This window comes from Osmerus eperlanus, chromosome 11, assembly GCF_963692335.1.
Source record: "Osmerus eperlanus chromosome 11, fOsmEpe2.1, whole genome shotgun sequence".
In the NCBI taxonomy this organism is placed as follows: Eukaryota; Metazoa; Chordata; class Actinopteri; order Osmeriformes; family Osmeridae; genus Osmerus; species Osmerus eperlanus.
The window spans coordinates 10,716,671-10,734,974 of record NC_085028.1 but is presented as its reverse complement, the minus strand read 5'-3'; the positions used below and the strand labels follow the sequence as shown (position 1 = coordinate 10,734,974).

The window sequence follows — 18,304 nt, the reverse complement described above, 5'->3', positions numbered from 1 at the left end:
TGTATTTTTTGTCAACATGGTACAGTAGTCCTATTCAGTTTGTAGAGGCTCCAGTTGGAACCCCTACACTAAAAGGTTTTCTCCACTGTTATCTGAGTTGACATCTGCCTACATTCCATTCCAACTGTAGTTTGAACTGTACTTGACTCTGTAATCGCTGCTTGCGTGACTTGTCTAAAACCCCAAGTCACAATTTGCAGCAGTGTGGCACTCAAAACACTGTGAGGAACGTGTCTGGAGCAGGCGGTGCTCTTAAATGCAGCTCTCTGGGTACTGGAAGCAACCAGAGATGGAGGAGGCAGCTCTAAAGCAAACACGGTGCTGCCTTGGTGAGGCCTGAGGTCTGGATGGGGGGGGGGGGGGGGGAGGACTGTCTGTGTGTTTATCCGCTTGTCCACCCACACATGCCATTCATTCTCCAGCATTTTTACCTTTTTTAGCATTCCTAGCCACCAGTGAGGTTTGGCACTGTACCCTCCTGCTGCACCACAGCCTCTGCACCACAGCCTCTGCTCACAGAGAAAGCCCCTGACAGAGGAGCTGACTTAGCGGTTGTACTGTAGTGCTTTTTCGGGAGGGAAGGTGGAGGCTGACGGTAATTTAGTTTCCATAACAACATGCATCTAGCAGAGAAAATTAAGCCCCGGACAAAATGTAAAAAAAACATCAGGTGTTGCTGAGGCTCCTTCTAATTACCTTGCGGACACAAATTCATAACTACTGAGAATATGCTGTTGCCATACAATCCCTCCTGCCTTTTTGTAATATATAGCAATAACCATGTATCCATGGTAGTTCACGATATTCTGACACTTTTGAAAACAGCCATTTTCCCACATGCCAATGGAGGGAAAGCAGGACGAGGGAAAACAATTTAAATAGCCTATTTACAGTCACACTCATCTCACCACCCCATTACCAATAACGGCTCCTTAAACTGGTTTGTTTGGTGGAAATTCTTTTTATACCCTGGGGGGCACAATGGCCATGCAAGCCACTTTCTGGTGTGCCATGTGTTTTTTTTCCTGTGGGTTGCCAGGAAGCCTCCCTCTGACTTCATCATTGGCCGAGTGTCCGACAGTGCAGCTGTGTGCGCTCTGTGTGTGCGTGTTATCCCCTCGCCTTCCTCTGAATAATTTATAGCGGCGCTGCCGGCAGGCTGAATAATGGAGAAGCTAGCCATGAGTAGACAGAGTAGACAGAGAGAGATGAGCAGGTGGAATCGCAGACAAAGAAAAATGGACGGGCCTAATTGGGTTTAATCTTAGACGGAGGGATGTGAGCCGAAGTTGAAATAGACCCGAGCAGAGTAAAGGGTTGAGAGGAAGGACAAGAGATGACAAAGCAGAAAGACAGAGGCAGAAGAAGACATTTTGAATGCTTAATCTCTAACTGTCAAAGCTCAGGCTCTTTTGCAGCTACGGTGTGGTTGCCTGTCTGTTGTCCTCATCTTCTGATGCTGCCAATAAAGTGCTTCTCAGTAGGCGCCTCACTATGCAGCACGCCGGCTAGCTCTTGCTAGCTAGCATCTCCCCTTTCTCCATTCAGGGAGCATGACACAGCACAACAGCAAGAGTCTGCTGTCGTCTCTATAGGAGCGGCTTGCCTCTGAACGATTTCCATGGGTACACACTTCTTGTGTCTCCATCTGGAATGTGATCTGTAGCGGATTACGTCGCTCAAACTGACTGGAGAGTTAGTTAGATTCAATCAGATCATTGGCTGCTTCGTGGGAAGGCTTTGTGTTGGACGGATTTATCAGCTAAAGATTGTCACAGCATGACACTATTAAAAACAAGAATGATAGGATGATTAAGAAGGTCTTCGACCTTTTTATTTTTGGTGTACCCCAGCCAATTACCATGTAATTTAAGACAGGAAGCAGCCATCTCCTACCATTCAGGGCTCCAGGGGTGACTGGCTCGTCTTCTTCCTGTTTTCATGGGTCTCTTTGGGATAATGAAGCTGGGAGGTTTAGAAGTCACAGCAACTGACTGTGTCACTTCCCCTGTAGCATGGAAGTAACGGGCCCCGGTCTTGTATTTACCTTGCACGTATACACACACACACACACACTCACCCCCCTCTAGAACTCCCTTGAAGAGACCAAATACACCTCAAAGGTACACAGGCCAGCTGGCCCCTGCAAAGCGCTCGACTGGAGTGAACCCCCCACAGTTTTAAAAGCAACAAACTTTGGCCCTGCGCTGTTTATTTGGTAACTGCTATAACCAAGGAGGCCCTCCTGATGCTGCAGGAGCAGGTCCAGGGAGCGCACCACTGGGTTTTCTTTCAGTGGATACCATCAGTCCGGTAACGTTGACACACACACACACACACACACACACACACAAACTTGCCTGAGCCAAGTCTTCTCAGTGCCAGTACCTGTTACGTACTGCTTCCATGTGGGCAAAACACACTCTTGTTGTGAGAAGAAACAATTTTTTGGGGCTGGAACGACAGTTAAAACTACTGTTTGTATGTTCCCTGTGTCACAAAGTGCCATGCCCTAAAAACCATTATCAAAAACGGTTTGGTATTTGGAAGCAATAATTGCACAGGGTGGGGACCTGTACTCACGTCATGGTTTATTTAGCCATGGAGTGTGCGTGAAGGCATTACTTCAGGGGTGTGTGTGTGTGGGTTTGTGTTCGCTCATCTTTGGGGCCTTTCTGACAGCATATTGAGGTCAGATCTACCACTGGGATGTTGAGATACCCTGTGTGTGTGTATCTGCCTTTACCCTGTCTCTCATTTCCTCTCCATATCCTTGTGCAATATTGCACTGCTAAGTTAAACAAACCAGTAACCTCTGTACTCAAGTACACATGTTCTGTCGGACAAGCCATAACAATCAATCAAGTCATTGGCTTCTCCATTACGGGGGACATGAGAAGCCTTCCAGCTAAGCTATTAATAGCTATAAGCAGTTATAACTCGGCTGTCTTAATGGCCTCCAGCCAGAATCATGGGAACGTGTGTGCATTCCTGAGAATCATAAACATCATGTGCAGAAAAGTAGCTTTGTACTAAGGATGTTTCTTCCATTTGTAAACTTTTTTTTATGGACCAGTCAGTAACACTTTGTTAGGAGGTACTGCACTCAGGCTTCTGGGAGAGTTAATACGTAGACTGAACTCATCTACACATTCACTTATCTCCAGTAGACCATGACCAGAGAAAAAACTTTTCTCAGACACAGACGAAGGTTTGTCTGCTCACAAAACTGTTATCTGAATACCTGTTTGTGAAGCTGGTGGGCGATCTTCGCTGATAAGTGACACAGTTGTAATGGTCATGTACAGGTTGATGCAATATACAGTGTCCACAGCTAGCCGTACAAAATAGAATATCTGCAGGCACCATCTCCCCCCAACCCGTGATTCAATCAATCAGTAGGCATCCACCATAACACCCCTGGTATGGTAGCTTGTAGAGGTATTGACCAACACACAGGGCTGACCATACTGTACAAGCTCCCATTGGCTCCTCTGACCCATAACCGTTCACCCACCATATGAGGTCAGAGACTACGACCAAATCCCCGGGGCTGTGTAGAAAAGCGTCCGTGTTCGCCAATGCATTCCACAGAGATTATAGCAGCTAGATAGAATTAGCCTGCTAAAGAAACAAACAGTGCTTGTGGCCCTGGATATAGGGCTGGTTTGGGGTTTGATTGAGACAGAGGAAAGAGAAGAGGACCAGCTGGGAGACTACAGTGCTTTGCTGATAAGACCTGTGTCAATTTCAGCTGTTAGCCATTATCAACTGTCTCAAACTGTCACCAACTGTCACTGGGCACCCGCGAATATTACTGTACCAAATGTACTTTAACATGAAAGCATTCTTTCAGCAAATCTGCAGCAGTTCAAGTACAGTTTTATTTGTTTCTGGCTGTTGTGTTTGCTAGCGTGGAGTATGAATTTGAATCTGAGATGGCTTTCTTCATTTCACAGTTACATTTTCTTTCTTTTGTTACTTAGACATGATTAAGATACGCAGTGAGAGGAAGGTCTGGAGGGCGTCAACTTTGACAGGCCAGCAATTTTTTGCCCTCCCCATGTCTGTCTGTTTGTGTCTATATCTGTGTGTGTGTTCCTGTGTCTGCCTTCCTGCCTGTCTGGCCCATCAGACCTCACACTTCCTGCCTGTCTGGCCCATCAGACCTCACACTTCCTGCCTGTCTGGCCCATCAGACCTCACACTTCCTGCCTGTCTGGCCCATCAGACCTCACACTTCCTGCCTGTCTGGCCCATCAGACCTCACACTTCCTGCCTGTCTGGCCCATCAGACCTCACACTTCCTGCCTGTCTGGCCCATCAGACCTCACACTTCCTGCCTGTCTGGCCCATCAGACCTCACACTTCCTGCCTGTCTGGCCCATCAGACCTCACACTTCCTGCCTGTCTGGCCCATCAGACCTCACACTTCCTGCCTGTCTGGCCCATCAGACCTCACACTCTCAGATTCAGTCTGGTTTTGTGTTTCAAGCCCTCCTTCTTGGTGTCTTTTTGACAACCTGGCATATTCAGAATAAGAGACAATTCTTAGTGTTAGGGTTTGACTTTTTAATCACTTTGTGATATGACCTTTAACTTCTTTCAACATAGCAAAGTCGTACTTTATTGATCCACTGGGGAGAAATTGCACAGAGCGTGAGAAGAGGAGTGTGTATAAAATACATGCATATAGATCTCTACCAATGAAAGATTGTTAGTCTGGTGTGTTTTTAATCCCATACTGTGGATGTGTGCTTGTGTAGCAGAGGGGCTGTGTTTGTAACACTGACCCAGATCTGCCACCATAGAGCAGCGAGGCAACATGATGGGGCTCGCTCAAGCATGTTCCCTCTCCACGCCTCAGGGTCTCCCCCAACATCCACTGTCTGCCTCCAACATCATGGCAGGCTTCACATGCTCAGTGTATTCATACATCACTACAGTTTACAGATTTGTCCTTCCTTTTTTTGTCCTTTTTTTTGTCCTTCTAGAGTTGCACAGTTGCCCTGGTAACCTCTTCCCCTCAAGGGAGCAGCCAAGCATTATAACTGTATGCCTCTCTAATACTGGCTTAGGTCTTGAACATTGGGTCTGTGTGTGACAATATCTAATTCAATAAGGGACCATGAGGATTTGGGGGGGCTAAATGTAAGCTAAGTGGTCTCACCACGGTGATAGGCAAAAGTAGCCATTAGTTCTGCATCCTAACTGTATTACACTGAACTGTGGAGTGCTGAGTAGTCAAAGGGCGGAAAAGGGTTTCTGATGTCTGAAATAGGCCATGTATCTTACATTTACATTTAGTCATTTAGCAGACGCTCTTATCCAGAACGACTTACAGTAAGTACAGGGATATTCTCCCCGAGGCAAGTAGGGTGAAGTGCCTTGACCAAGGACACAACGTCATTTGGCCACCGGGAATCAAACCAACAACCTTCTGATTAATAGCCCGACTCCCTAACCGCTCAGCCATCTTGACCCCCTTTTCAGTTGGAGATAGCATTCACTTACATTGTCTCTAATGAATTATTAGCCTTTTTCAGGTTTAGCATGCTTCGTAGCTGAGGGAAAGACACCACCGATATCTCTCACTCTTCATCTTCCTCTGTCCTATTTGCTCTCTCTCTCTCTTTCTCCCTATATATATATCACTGTCTTTGTCCCACTCTTTCCCTCTGCCCCCCTCTCTCTTTCTTCTGTCTCGTTTCGCCCTCCAATCGCTCGCTGTCCCCTCACAACATTGTCCACATCCGTGTCCATGCTGCTCTTACACAGACTGAATGTGAGTCCAGACAGCCTGTCATTGTGTGAGGGACTCGAGAGAGATGCTATCACTCTGCTGGCCATGCCAGGGGATGTGAACCGAAGTGTACTGTACTCAGACTGCAACGCCGCAAATCCCTGCCCCAACCCCCACCCCCCGAACAGAGGAGAGTGGCCAGAATTTGGTTGGCATGTGTGTGTTTACAGAACACACAGATTTCGTTCTCAACAATAACAATACTTTAATAATCACTGCGTTTCTGAGTTTGATGGAAGCTTTTGGACATTTGACTGTCAGCTTTCGTGTGTGTGACCTCGCCTGCCTGGAGGCTTGGTTTAAATGAGGACATCATTGCACTGTAGTACCACAAGATGAGATGCAGCCAAATAGACCCTTAGATAAGAGATCACTGCTAAGAGGCACAGCCATGGTTTAACAAGCACCCTCAGCATCCACCACAGCCAAGAGAGCCAATGAGAGCCCTCTCTTACGTACTTGGTTATTTGAAGTCACTTACTGTACTACCCAGAGAAGGCTACACGGTTTATCCATAGGGAGTGGTCCGGGCCACGAGGGATGCTCCATTGTCTAGTCTTGGTTGGACAGATAGTGAACAGGATCTCCAGAAGGACCAAGCTGCCCGTTTCAAGGAGTTCTTCTCACAGAACCTGCCCCATGCACCTTCTGTGCTCCCAATATGGACACCTACTTTACTTTAAGGTACTCATTTGGACTCACCAATTTCTGTATGTGGTGTGTAGTTCAGTATATTTGTGTGTGAATGTATTTACCAGGACGCATCTATCACAGTGGCAGGCCTATGGATTTTGGTCATGTTTCACCCAGACATTTGAGTGCTGGAGCTGGGAAACCTCATTTCATGCTTGTGGCCTAGGCCAGGATTAAGCCTGGTGTTTGTGAGTAATCATGTTATGTGCTACTGTAATGGCTTCCGCAGTTGTTGGCATCAGTCCCTGTGTTTGTGAGATTTTAGACACATCCTCCATCCACCAGGTCTGGAGCATACTTTGCCTTATCAATGTTTATACTGTGATACAGTACTGTAGTAACACTGCCAGCATTGGTATCGCTATGTGAGCGTAATTATCCTCGATAATAACTTTGTGTTTGTTTAGGTTTTGACTCTTTACATAAATTGTGTTTGTGTTAAGAGGTCTAACTGGAATTTTCCTCCATACTGTACCAAAATAGGTCTTAGAATGGTGTATGACATTCTGTTCTGAAGCCACAGCAGAATGCCACTGCCCCACTCTGAACAACCTCCAGGTCCAATTCAATTAAGGAATGGGTATGGAATTAAATTCCAACCCTATGGCTTTCATCTAATGCTCCATCTCTCAGGTTAGATTTGTGTGTGTGGGAAGGGGGTCTGTGGGGGAAAATAATCTGAATGAATGAATGCTACTGGACTTTAATACCATCAGCATCTGTCAGGCCATGGGACAGCATGCTGTCCATGTGGAATTAGTTTTACTGGAATGTCACAAGTTGTCAAGGAATTAATTTTCTCACTGTGGTGTTTGGCTGTTACACTCCCTTGTCATAGCCTGGTGTGAATTTAATAGTTGTTTAAGGACAACCCTGAAACACTGATTACCTTTATAGCTTTAGAGTGCAAGCATTTAATGTGTAACTGTTGTTCTGTACTGTATTCACCACAATGTTTCTAATGACTGTAAGCCTGTTCATTCTGTCTGTCTGTCTGTCTGATCTGGCTGGATGGCTGCCTTGTATGTGCAGGCTGACTTAAACACTTGTATTATGAACATGTGATAGCCCACAGATGTAGTTCCAGACAGTCAGTCAGAGCAGGAGACACAACAGAGACAGATTCAGGACAGAGGGGTAAGCCCAGTAGTTCTGCCACAGCATTATTGTCTTTAGACAGAACCTCCACTCTTTGTCTTGGTTCCTCATCATACTTCTTATCTCCTGCTACTTTCAGCACATCAAAGACCAGACTCTAATGTCTGGTAGACTGGGTGGTAGTGATTCTCCCCTCCAGCTTCATCTCCTCTGCTATTAAGCTTCTCAACAAACACTCCAGAACCCTCTCTCCCCCTCCACCTGGATGAACTGGACCTGCTGTGCTAAGATCCCGCACAAACATTACCCAGAACTGGTAGAAAACATTGGTTTTTGTAATTTTTGGGGGGGCTGCTTTTAGAATCATACCTCCTGTTTTGTTTTGTTTGGTACTGTAGTGTTTTGTACTGGGGCGTTTATTTGATTTATTTAATGTCTTAAATGAATCTGTTTTTATGGTACTGACCTGAACAAAATGGTGAACAATAAAGAACAAATCATCAAACCTAGACAGACTGTTAGACTAGGGGGTAGACAGACTTAGAGTGGGTAGTAGACTGACTGGTAGACAGCCTGTTGATAAGTAGCCTGTATCGCTTGACCAAAGGTCTTTAAGTATGTAGACAGTGTGTGCACAACCAAAGACGACATGTAGACAGACAGACGGCCGCAAACACACAAGTTAAGGCAGCAGTCGGCCTAGCTGTCTGTCAGATACTTTTTATTCATATGTAAAAATGCGTTTGCTTAAAAGAATGAAAAGAATGAAAATGTAATTCAAAGTGAAAACTTTTTGGGTGAGTGGGGCAAACTCCAGACTGCTTGAAGGATGGAGGCCAGAGGGGGTCTCAAGGTATTTCCGCCCCAACTTGGCTCGCCATGTCTGGGGTGGGCAGCGGTGAAAGAGAGGAAGCAGTCCCGCTGTGTGTGTGTGCACACAGTTGGCCACGCTCCACTTGCCATGTGGTTTAATTTTCCCCTAAACCAGCCGTCCCAATTTTTACCTATTCTCTTCCATAAAGCCCCATACACTAGCCTATTAACACTGCAATATCTTTCTGCATCAAAACACGGTAGTTATTATAGTGTGATTGTTGGCGTTGGGTAGCTATCACACAGCAGGTTTTGGGCAGGTGATGTTAGCATTAGTTGGATACCATCATTTGTTTTTCAGTCTGCTCTAGTGAAACCCTCATACCGTACATTCTTTATGGATCATGCTCTTGGCGTGCATGCAGCAGTAGCTGCATCATTTTTGAAGAGCATCGTAGACATGCCTGCCCACCATCTGCCAGTGATTCTCTCAGTAGTTATTCTGATATCATGGCAATTATATGGCTTGGGAATGGTAAGACACACACACACACACACACATGCACACCCTATTACATCACAACCTTTCCAGAGCTTCGTGTTCTTAAAGCAGTCTTTTGCATCCACCCTCTACCCCACTGCCACTCCCTCCTGGCCTGGCCCTCTCGAATCACCCTCCCCACCCTCTCCACCACAATACATATTTTCCTTAACCTAACCGCTCTCACTGTAAATGGGATCCAACAATTGCTTTGTTGAAGACATGCTGTGGTCCATATGCTGTGTTTGACCCGATATATCCTGGTCATCCGCTAGAAAGTGATAACGATTTGTTTACATGACAGAATACAGAAAGGGCTTTGTGCTAGTAGGGAGAGTCAAATCTAGTCTTATGGCTCCCTCTTGTGTATGGGAAATGCACAATGCACATTTTCTTTTTCGTAGCTATGGTGGAGCTCTAGTCACCCTCTAGCGGTGATGTTTGAGTTGGCAGTTGATGCAACAATGTGTAGCCTCGGGCTTGTGTTTTTATTGTGTGACAGGATAATTGCATTGAATGATTTGTTTCTGTTGGTGTTGAAGCAGCTTATGCAATGTCACACAATGTTCTCTCAAAGTAGCTACAATTAATTTGTTATTAGAAAGGAGGCCTATTAGTATAAACAAGATTTTTCAGAACAAGTAATGTGTTGTATGGCATGAACTGAATTTTAGTTTAATTCAATTCACTTTGTTAATCTCAAAGGAAATTCATACAGTGTTTAAGGGTTGGTTCTATCTGAGAGCTATGTAGAGAGAAAGAGGAACTACCATCAGGATTTCATCAGGTTTGATTGGCATCAGCTAGTTCAGCACATGCTTTTCCTTCCTTCAGCATGTAGCATTGATCTAAAGGGAGGATTGAAGAGAGGCTGAACAGAGCCACTGTAGTTTACCCATAAAGCAGTGCAGCCATACCGCAGCCTTCTTTTGTGAGGAACGGACCAGGTCTGAGCTCGCAACTTCCTGTTTTAGTGTTATCGTACCCCTGTTTCTCTTTTCCATTTCCCCTGTATCTCACTCAACGTGTCACTCTCGGTTGCAACTCACCCGCGAAAGGATGCAGGTCTCCACAAGCTCCAATACTAACAGAAACCTCTGGAACCAGGTAACTTTTAGCTTGCCTTAATTTTGCTACTGTCATTGACACACACATTGGCTTTCGCACACACACACACACACACACAGACACACACACACACACACACACACACACTTAGGCTCACACCCTTGCGCACACACACACACACATAGAAACTGACACTCCATCTGAGCAGCTGACAGGACAAGGCAGCAGCAGAGGGTTTGCTGGCTGGCCTGCTGGTCTGAATTCTTGCGGGTGGGAGTGCTAGGGGTGGGGGGCCTGGGGGCCCTATTTTTAACCCAGCCTAGACTCTCATATCGCGACAGCTGTCCCAGCCCTCGTCTATCTGTTGGTTGTCAGGAATAGCTAGCCTATCAAATGTGATCCTGCGCTCCTTTGTGCCCCCTCCACACACATCAAGTGTGTGTGACGTTAGTCTACCGGCTCATTTGCTCACTCTGCTTTGGTCTCGCCTCGGACTTACTTCAATTAGGTTGTGTTGGATCTACAAGGAACAAACTTAGACTGCCCCACCCCCTCCTGTGCAGGGGATAGCAGGTAAAATATAAAGGGTGTAATTTAGTTTTCTAGGGTAGTCATTTGGTTTTCTTTGTGCCTTCACTGGAGGAATCTGTGAGCTAAGTGCATTGGCCTAAGTGTGTCTCCACTGGGCCCCATGGCTGATGCCACTATTTTTAGTGCTGACTACTCTGAGTGAAGGGGGCCTGCTAGCCATGGTACTTCATGGTACTTTTGCTAGCTTCTGTATGCTAACAGCCAGGTTTAGTTTGAACCACTTTCTTCCATATACCTGAACTTGTCGGTATTTGAATCAAGGGCGTGGAGGGAGAAGTTGTTTTGGGTTGGCACTACTTTTGCGGGCGCTTGTTGAAATAGCCTAAATGTTGAAGGGAGCTTTTTGTTGTAGCCTTTCAACTGATGGAAAATTGAGTTTCCAGTTAGCTCAGTGGTTTCTTACTTTCAGTCCATTAACTTGAATGTAGGTCTAATGAGCTCACAGGTTGTCATTTAATACAATGATTTCACTTTCTGCTTCCTCATTTACCAAACTTTTTATGTCATCTTAAAGAAGTTAACTTAATCTAGTGTAATGATGTTCAAAAGAAAAGTAAAACACGTTGATGTTTATTTTCGAAAAGTTGATTCATATTTCCTGTGCTTGACACCATCTGTTAGTGGACTTCCCTTCTAGGTTTCCAGCCGCTGCCCGTGTGTGTATCTGATGTGTAGGCTGTGTGTGTATCTGATGTGTAGGCTGTGTCTGTATCTGATGTGTAGGCTGTGTGTGTATCTGATGTGTAGGCTGTGTGTGGGTCGGCCTAGGGGTTGCTCAAAATAGTTGTTGTTGTTGTTGACATTTTTGTATCAGTGTAAGCCAAGTCATTTATATTCCATTTTATAATGTAGTCCCCTTATAACTGCACCAATGTATACTATTTGAATACCTGTTGATTTTGTATTTTATTTGAATTGTTATCTTTTTTTTTTTATTATCTTTTTTGTCATAGACAGTAGAGTACTTTAGTTTTAGTGGGTATTAGATTTTCCCTAGAGTTGTTGCTCTGTTGTATTATATGCCAGCCTGTTGTTGGTTCTCAACACACGGGACAACATTAGAGATAGAGCTACATTTGCTACCTTGAGGGTGTCAACATAATGGTTACAGGTAGAGATGGCCCCCCATAGGTCTGTGTGTGACATGAAGTCTATTTGTTTGTGTGTGTGCGTGTTGCTGTGGCCCAGATTCACTCCCTTGCAAACCAGACTATGTTGGCTTGTATCCTCATTGCTCCTCTAAAAAAAGCCTCCACTGATAACAGTCACTCACACTCACACAAACACACACACACACACACACACACACACACACACACACACACACACACACACACACACTCTGACCCCAGCCTGTGTTCTGGAGGGGGGATTGGGAGCAAGGCTGTTCCTTACAGAGGACAGACGGGCCTGGACCTGGGCCTGGACAGGGGGTAGACATGACACCATGTGAAACAGGTGGAGATAACAGAAGGGGCTCACATAGTAAACCTCCATATTGAAACCTTCCTAAAAGGATCCTGTTTTCACCTTCCAATGCGCAGCTGTGGCATAGAGACGTTTACGGCTTAAGAAATCCGCTTGTCGCAAGAGCATGCTTGGAAGGTGGAATGTTGTATTACATGTGTTTGTTTACAGTGTTGTAAACACATCCGTGACATGCTTTTAGGAAGTGGAGTGGGTGGCGTGTTACGAATGATGACATTTACGCCCAATGACCCAATCTGTGACAGTTGTGGGTCTGTGTGCCATGAGTTCCTTGAATTGAGGTCACGTGTTTTTTGTGTCATTGTTGAAGTCTCTCTCCCTTTTTTCCTGATCTCTCTTATAACCCTCCATGTCTTCTGCCACTTTCTGTCTCTCAGAGTTGTTCATCTCTCCAGCATCAACAAGCAGCCATTCCTCTTCTTCTGGTTTTAAGGAAGAACCAGTGATTTCTGCGACTCATCCACCCATCTGTCTCTCCATCCATTCGTCTGTGAAGCACTTCTCTGTCTGTTCCACCTTCCCCCGAGCCCCCTCTCTCTCCTTGTCTCTGAACCATCCCCCTCCCCCCTCACCCAGCTCAGCCCATGACAGGAGAGAAGCCAGCATGGCATTCTCATCACGCTTTTCCTTCTGGGAGCAAAAGGAAAGTCCCGTTTAATATTCTACGTGACACTGCACCGAGTGGGGACACGGGGTTATGCTTAACATCTGCGCGTGCCTTTGAAACTGGGACGCCTTGCATGCCTCACGCCTACAAACCAGCGGCCATTTTTTGTATAATGGCGACTGTTTGCGGTTGCACAGCTACACCTATTTTGACTGCTAAAAGTAACTGTTATTGAGTGAGCACAATCTAATATCAGTGGGGTTACCTCAGTAGAAGAACCTCAGAAGCCTCTTGATATTGTGTCAGATGGATTTGTAATTCTATGCCAAGATGTTCCATTATTCCATTCTGAAAGACTGCCATTTAGTTTGACCACAAACACACACTCAGACACGCACAGTTGGTCCACAGAAAGTTGACCCCTCCAGTTGCCCAAAATAAAAAATGATGAATAGGAAATCAATGGTAAAAATAATTTACAACCCTATTTGACCAGGGCTGTCAGCAGGATACAATGATAGCCTTGCAAAGGCAAGGGTGCTTTTATTGACTGTTAAAAAAATAAATATTAGTCTTTGTGATTTTGATCTCCACATATCCTATTTGCATGGTGTGGGTTTGCATGTTGTACAGTGAGTAGCCTACATTTCGAGTGCACCGTTTGGACTGCCAAGGTTTTGACCTCCGTTCCCTTTCCACATCAAACTCTTCAGGTTAAAGAAGATGCCAAGCCTGGCGCCAAGAGTTCAAATGGGGGTGTAAGTTTCCTGATTGTTTTGACTTGCGAACCACTAACTCCTAAAGGACAAAGGTGACACAAGGGCACACAGGTTTCTGGGCTTTGAAATCACTACATGGCTGTCATTACCTTTTGGCCTTTCATGTAGCCTATGGTTTTGTGGATCTTGGTGCATTCTATGTATGACTGAGGGGAAGAGAAGGGGAAAGTCGAAGGTTACAGTTAATTTATATATCCTAGAAGTAATTTCATTGAGAGTTTTTCATGAAGAAAAAGCATTTGTAGCTGTGCTTTGTATTAGTGTTTGGCCCCTAGGATCTACAAATGGGCTGAGTGTGTGTTTGTGTATTTATTTAAGAGCTTATTCAAGCATTAACTGTGATCATCTCACTTTCTAATTGACTGAGCTTTTCTAAGCACTTGAATCCTTTCAAACTGCTATCTTCAGATTAGAGGCGTTACTACCCAAATCTATATTTAAATCTGTACACTGCCCGTGTTGGCAATGCTCGGATTTATATACATTAAAACAAAATAGGCTACTGCTTTAGAATGTGTTTATGGTTACTGCGTCTTTAATAAGCAGCTTTTTTTCTTATTTTTTCTTCTCCGAAGTTTACCTTGGCGTACGCCATTGTAGGTTCTGTAGGCACTGTTGTGCTGAGACAAGCACATCTTGGTGAAAAATGACAGTGTGTTTTTAACGTTGGCACTGCAGCAGTGCAGACAGAAAACCAGAGGCATTCTCCCCAGGACCTGATCCCCCTGCTTGGACTACAGAAAGTGCCAAGCCCTCATGGAGCAGTGTCGTGTACTGTACTGAAACACCAGACTTGGTTTGTTTGGTGATAAGACCTGCAGGTTGAGATAATGCAAGTGTGACGTTCTTCGTGAGATGAAGTGTGTTGGTTGGCTGAGTGGTTAGTGGCTTGGGAGTGTGAGATCAGGGAGATGCGTGTCTTTTTGTTGAAGAAAAGTGAAGCACGTTTCACCATTGGTATTTGTACCGTATGTGTACTTTCTGTACTGTGTCTGCACATGCCTTGTGCAAGGACAAGACATTCATTCGAGGCAGGCCCGGACAGTGTAGAGGTGTCCAGTCAGCTTTCATAAACACCTCTGCTATCTCAGTCTCCAACTCCCTTGCGTCAGATGAACCCACCCTGAGCTATTTCAGGAGCTGGTGGGACATGTGGCAGCTGGCTGGATGCACAGTGCTGTAGACCTAACTAACAGTTTAAACTGCTTCCATGTAAACCAGTGGGGGAAGCCAGGTTTAGGTGGGGTTACCATTGCACCAATCACCGTTGAGGTAATGTGGGTTCAAATCTGTACAGTAGTTTGACATGTTACAAGGCAACCAAACGGTTGCCCAAAAAGGTTACCCAAACCCTTGTTCCAGTTGAAGATCAGTGTCAATGACTTGTAAGATTGCAATGTACGGTCTGACATTTCAGGAAATGTATTATATGATTTATGTTTCTGACCAAGCAGGAAGTGACAGCAAGGTTTGATTTTGCTCAGCAACCTGTGGTCCCTTTTAATTACTTTTAATTAAAGTTTCTAACCCTGCAGTAGAATTCAACCCTCTACTGTATAAGGATCTCTCCAGGTCTGCACTGTTGTGTTAACTCTGATGTTAGTGTAACAGCTGATAGGTCCTGTGAGGGAGTTGGGCTATTAAGTTGCAACCAGTCTCTTTTAATAATGCATGGACAAGTTTGCTGTCAGTAGACCTCGACAAATTCAGATTAATTGGTTGTTGTAAAGATAGCTGGCCAATTACAGTTGTGTAAAAAGGACTGAACTGCTACATTTGTGTTTCACCAGTGCTTCACTAGGGGGGGAATTTGATGAACATAGCAGACCCAAACTTAATACAGATAACCTGTTAAATGAAGTGCAAGAGCTGTGTACCTTGTTATTTATAGAGTATATGGCTGTTGAAAATGTTTTTATAGACGTGAAGAGAGTATATGTTTGTTGGTTTCTCTTCATACTATGCTCTCTCTGTCTCCCACACTGTGTGAGTAGTCAGACAGCGATGGAAGCATGAGTAGCCGAGCTCAGTCTGTTCCTTGTCTGGACCCCGGCAAGGGCTTGTTCCGTGCCAAAAGCCCACAACCGCTGGGTCCCACACAGCCCAGCTCACGGGTTCACAGCCCGTCACCACCCAGAGTCCGCTCACCTGTCAAGGTGCCTGAACGCTTCAAAAGCCTGGAGCCCGAGTTGAGGATGCCCGAGAGGCATAAGAGTCCTGAGCCGTCCCGAGCTCCCATGAGCCCAGAGCCGGTGCTGAACGGCGAAAGCAAACACAACGTGGCAGTGAACGGTAGTGCCATCAACGGCAATGCTAACGGAAATGTCAAGCCTCCGGGCGCCAGCATCAGCCAGCCGGACCTTACAGACGACCAAGGCCTCATCCGCAAGAAGGTGGTAAAGGTGGTACGCCGTGTGGTGAGAAAGGTGCTGCCTACAGAGGAAGAGGATGCCAGGCGTCCCACTGGGCACGCCCAAACACCAAGCAGCAAAACGCTTATGGAACCACCGAAACCGGCTGCAGCGCCAGCTTCGGTACCCAAGGGCCCCAAAGTTCCCTCGTTCTCCTTCAAGCATGACACCATCAAGACGGAGGACAAAGACGACATATCGGCAGGCTTGACGAGCCTCATGGGGCGCGGAAGGACCAGGGAGCCCCGCCCTCGCACACGCAAGGACGAGCCGCCTGAAAAAGCTGCGCAGGTGGAGAAGAAAGAGAAGGAGGATATAAAAGACAGCCCAAAGATCTCTGAGGTGAAGCCTGAGCCGAAGGAGGAAGAGCCCGTCTTAAAGCGGGAGGCTCCAGTTTCCTCTGTCCCTACTACAGCTGCTACTATTGCGCCTCCCAATTCTTCGCCAGCAGGTTTCATCCCAGCACCCAAATCCTCCACCCTTTCCCCTCCTGCAGGTTTTGTACCAGCACCCAAATCCTCACCCCTCTCCCCTCCTGTAGGTTTTGTACCAGCACCCAAATCCTCACCCCTCTCCCCTCCTGCAGGTTTTGTATCAGCACCCAAATCCTCACCCCTCTCCCCTCCTGTAGGTTTTGTACCAGCACCCAAATCCTCACCCCTCTCCCCTCCCGTAGGTTTTGTGCCCCCTCCCAAATCCTCACCCATATCCCCATCTGCAGATTCTGAACTGGCCCCGAAAACTTCACCCCTCTCTCCTCCTAAAGGTTTTGTACCAACCCTTAAAACCTCCATAGCCACACCTCCCTCAAGCTCAACTCTGTCACCTAAATCTTCTACTGTAATCCCTCCAAGTTCCACCCCAGTCCCCAAATCCTTACCACCCTCACTGCCAGCAGGTCCTCCAAAATCCACACCCATCTCCCCTCCCACTGGCTTTGTCCCCCCCCCTCCCAAGACGGACCCTTTTGCTCCCCCACCTGGATTTATTCCTGCTCCCAAACAACTTCCTGTGACGAAAACGGAGGTACGGTAACCACAGTTGGCATGTACAGACAATACTTTGGTCTGTGTTTTGTAAACTGGATGCGAACAATGAGATGCACGCGTGTGACTACAATCACTCATCAGATATCCACGCTAACCAATGCTTTGTGTGCTTTGACTAATGTCACTTTTGAATTGTGAACTTGTCAACCAGTTTCTCTTTCTGGGTTTCTTTAATTTCTCTTGCTGCCAAATTACTCTGAAATTCCTTAGTGGATGTATATTTTCCAGTACTCCAAGCAAGTTTTTCTGTCCTTAAAGGCCAACATTTCAAGAGACTGAAGCTTTTGTTGTGTTTCCCAGCTCACACACAAGCTCTGTCTCTCTCTAAAACTTTGAGCTTCTCCTGGGGACAAAGTCTCATCAAATGCAGCTTCTCTGTCTCAAACTTCTCCTCAGAGACAAGCTAAGCTGCTGAGTGTTATCAAAATAAACAAGTTAAGTAGTGTTTTCCATTCAGCCTTTGCCCAACAAGACCCCGCTGACATTCCTCTCTGAAGCGTTGTTTATTAAGGCTTGGAAATAGGACTTTCGAGAGAAGGTAAAAACTGGTGCAATGTGGCACTGTCATTGTCTGCATGGGGTTCCTTGGAGGCCCTGCTGAACCAATTATCGATGGCGCCATTGTTTTCTGGAATAAGAGTTCAAAGCTGGCCCTGCAGCTTGCTGTGGCTAGGCACTGAGATAACAGAACTATCGACAAACTTTACAGATGGCAGATATGGTAAAAAAGCTTAGGCGCTTCACTGCCTCTTGCCGAGTTTTCGCAATTACCCAAGCCTCCTAGGGTCTTTGTTTACCCCAAAGCTCCACCACAAGCTGGCTTTGACCGATACAATGGCTGTGGGAGTTTTCTTTTAGTTGCTGGATACTAACGTTTGCTTGTGTATTGTTAGTTTTAAAACAGTACAAGTTGACTTTGCTCAACCATGTAAATGGTTAGAAATATTTTATATATCTGAAGACGGATGTCGCTGCTGAAAAAGGAAAAGCATGGTTTGGTTTGAGGTTTGGTCTGCATGGTTGGATCACTTTCAATCTAAGGGAACTTGTGTCTCTGTGTGGTTCTGCTCGTGTGTGTGTGTGTGACCCGTGTTACTGGTGTGTACGTGGGTTTGTTTTAAGGTTAAGGCACCCTCTCGCCTCTTCTCTGAGAAACCTCCTTCTGTGAACATTTCTTCCAAGAGCACCCCCACTGTAATCAAGATGGTGTGTATATGTTTCATGCACCAGTTGGATGACCTCCACTTTTCTGCATGGCTGTGTGATAGTAGTTTTAACCATGGTGAGTGAGAGACATGGCGACAGTTCAGCTCTCTCCAACCAAGAAGCCTACATGTCACTTGCTATGCTGTGGTAGAAGCGC

The 18,304-nt window shown here is 45.9% G+C and overlaps 1 protein-coding gene across 12 annotated transcripts in view; it reads left to right on the top strand.

The window, feature by feature from the left end:
* The window catches only part of myo18ab (myosin XVIIIA b), an 84,025-nt gene that overhangs the window by 13,017 nt on the left and 52,704 nt on the right, over window positions 1–18,304 (top strand). For 7 of the 12 annotated variants that reach the window (XM_062473827.1, XM_062473826.1, XM_062473822.1 and 4 more), the window contains exons 1-5: window positions 10,483–10,589; window positions 12,473–12,739; window positions 13,417–13,460; window positions 15,476–16,918; window positions 18,064–18,147. The exons of 3 other annotated variants lie outside the window; for them this stretch is intronic. In XM_062473827.1, coding sequence (XP_062329811.1) covers window positions 12,700–12,739; window positions 13,417–13,460; window positions 15,476–16,918; window positions 18,064–18,147 — 1,611 coding nt within the window. In that variant the 5' untranslated portion in view covers window positions 10,483–10,589; window positions 12,473–12,699. Of the gene's footprint in view, window positions 1–10,482; window positions 10,590–12,472; window positions 12,740–13,416; window positions 13,461–15,475; window positions 16,919–18,063; window positions 18,148–18,304 lie in introns of those variants that run through there. 2 more of the 12 variants (XM_062473823.1, XM_062473821.1) reach the window with 1 other exon arrangement.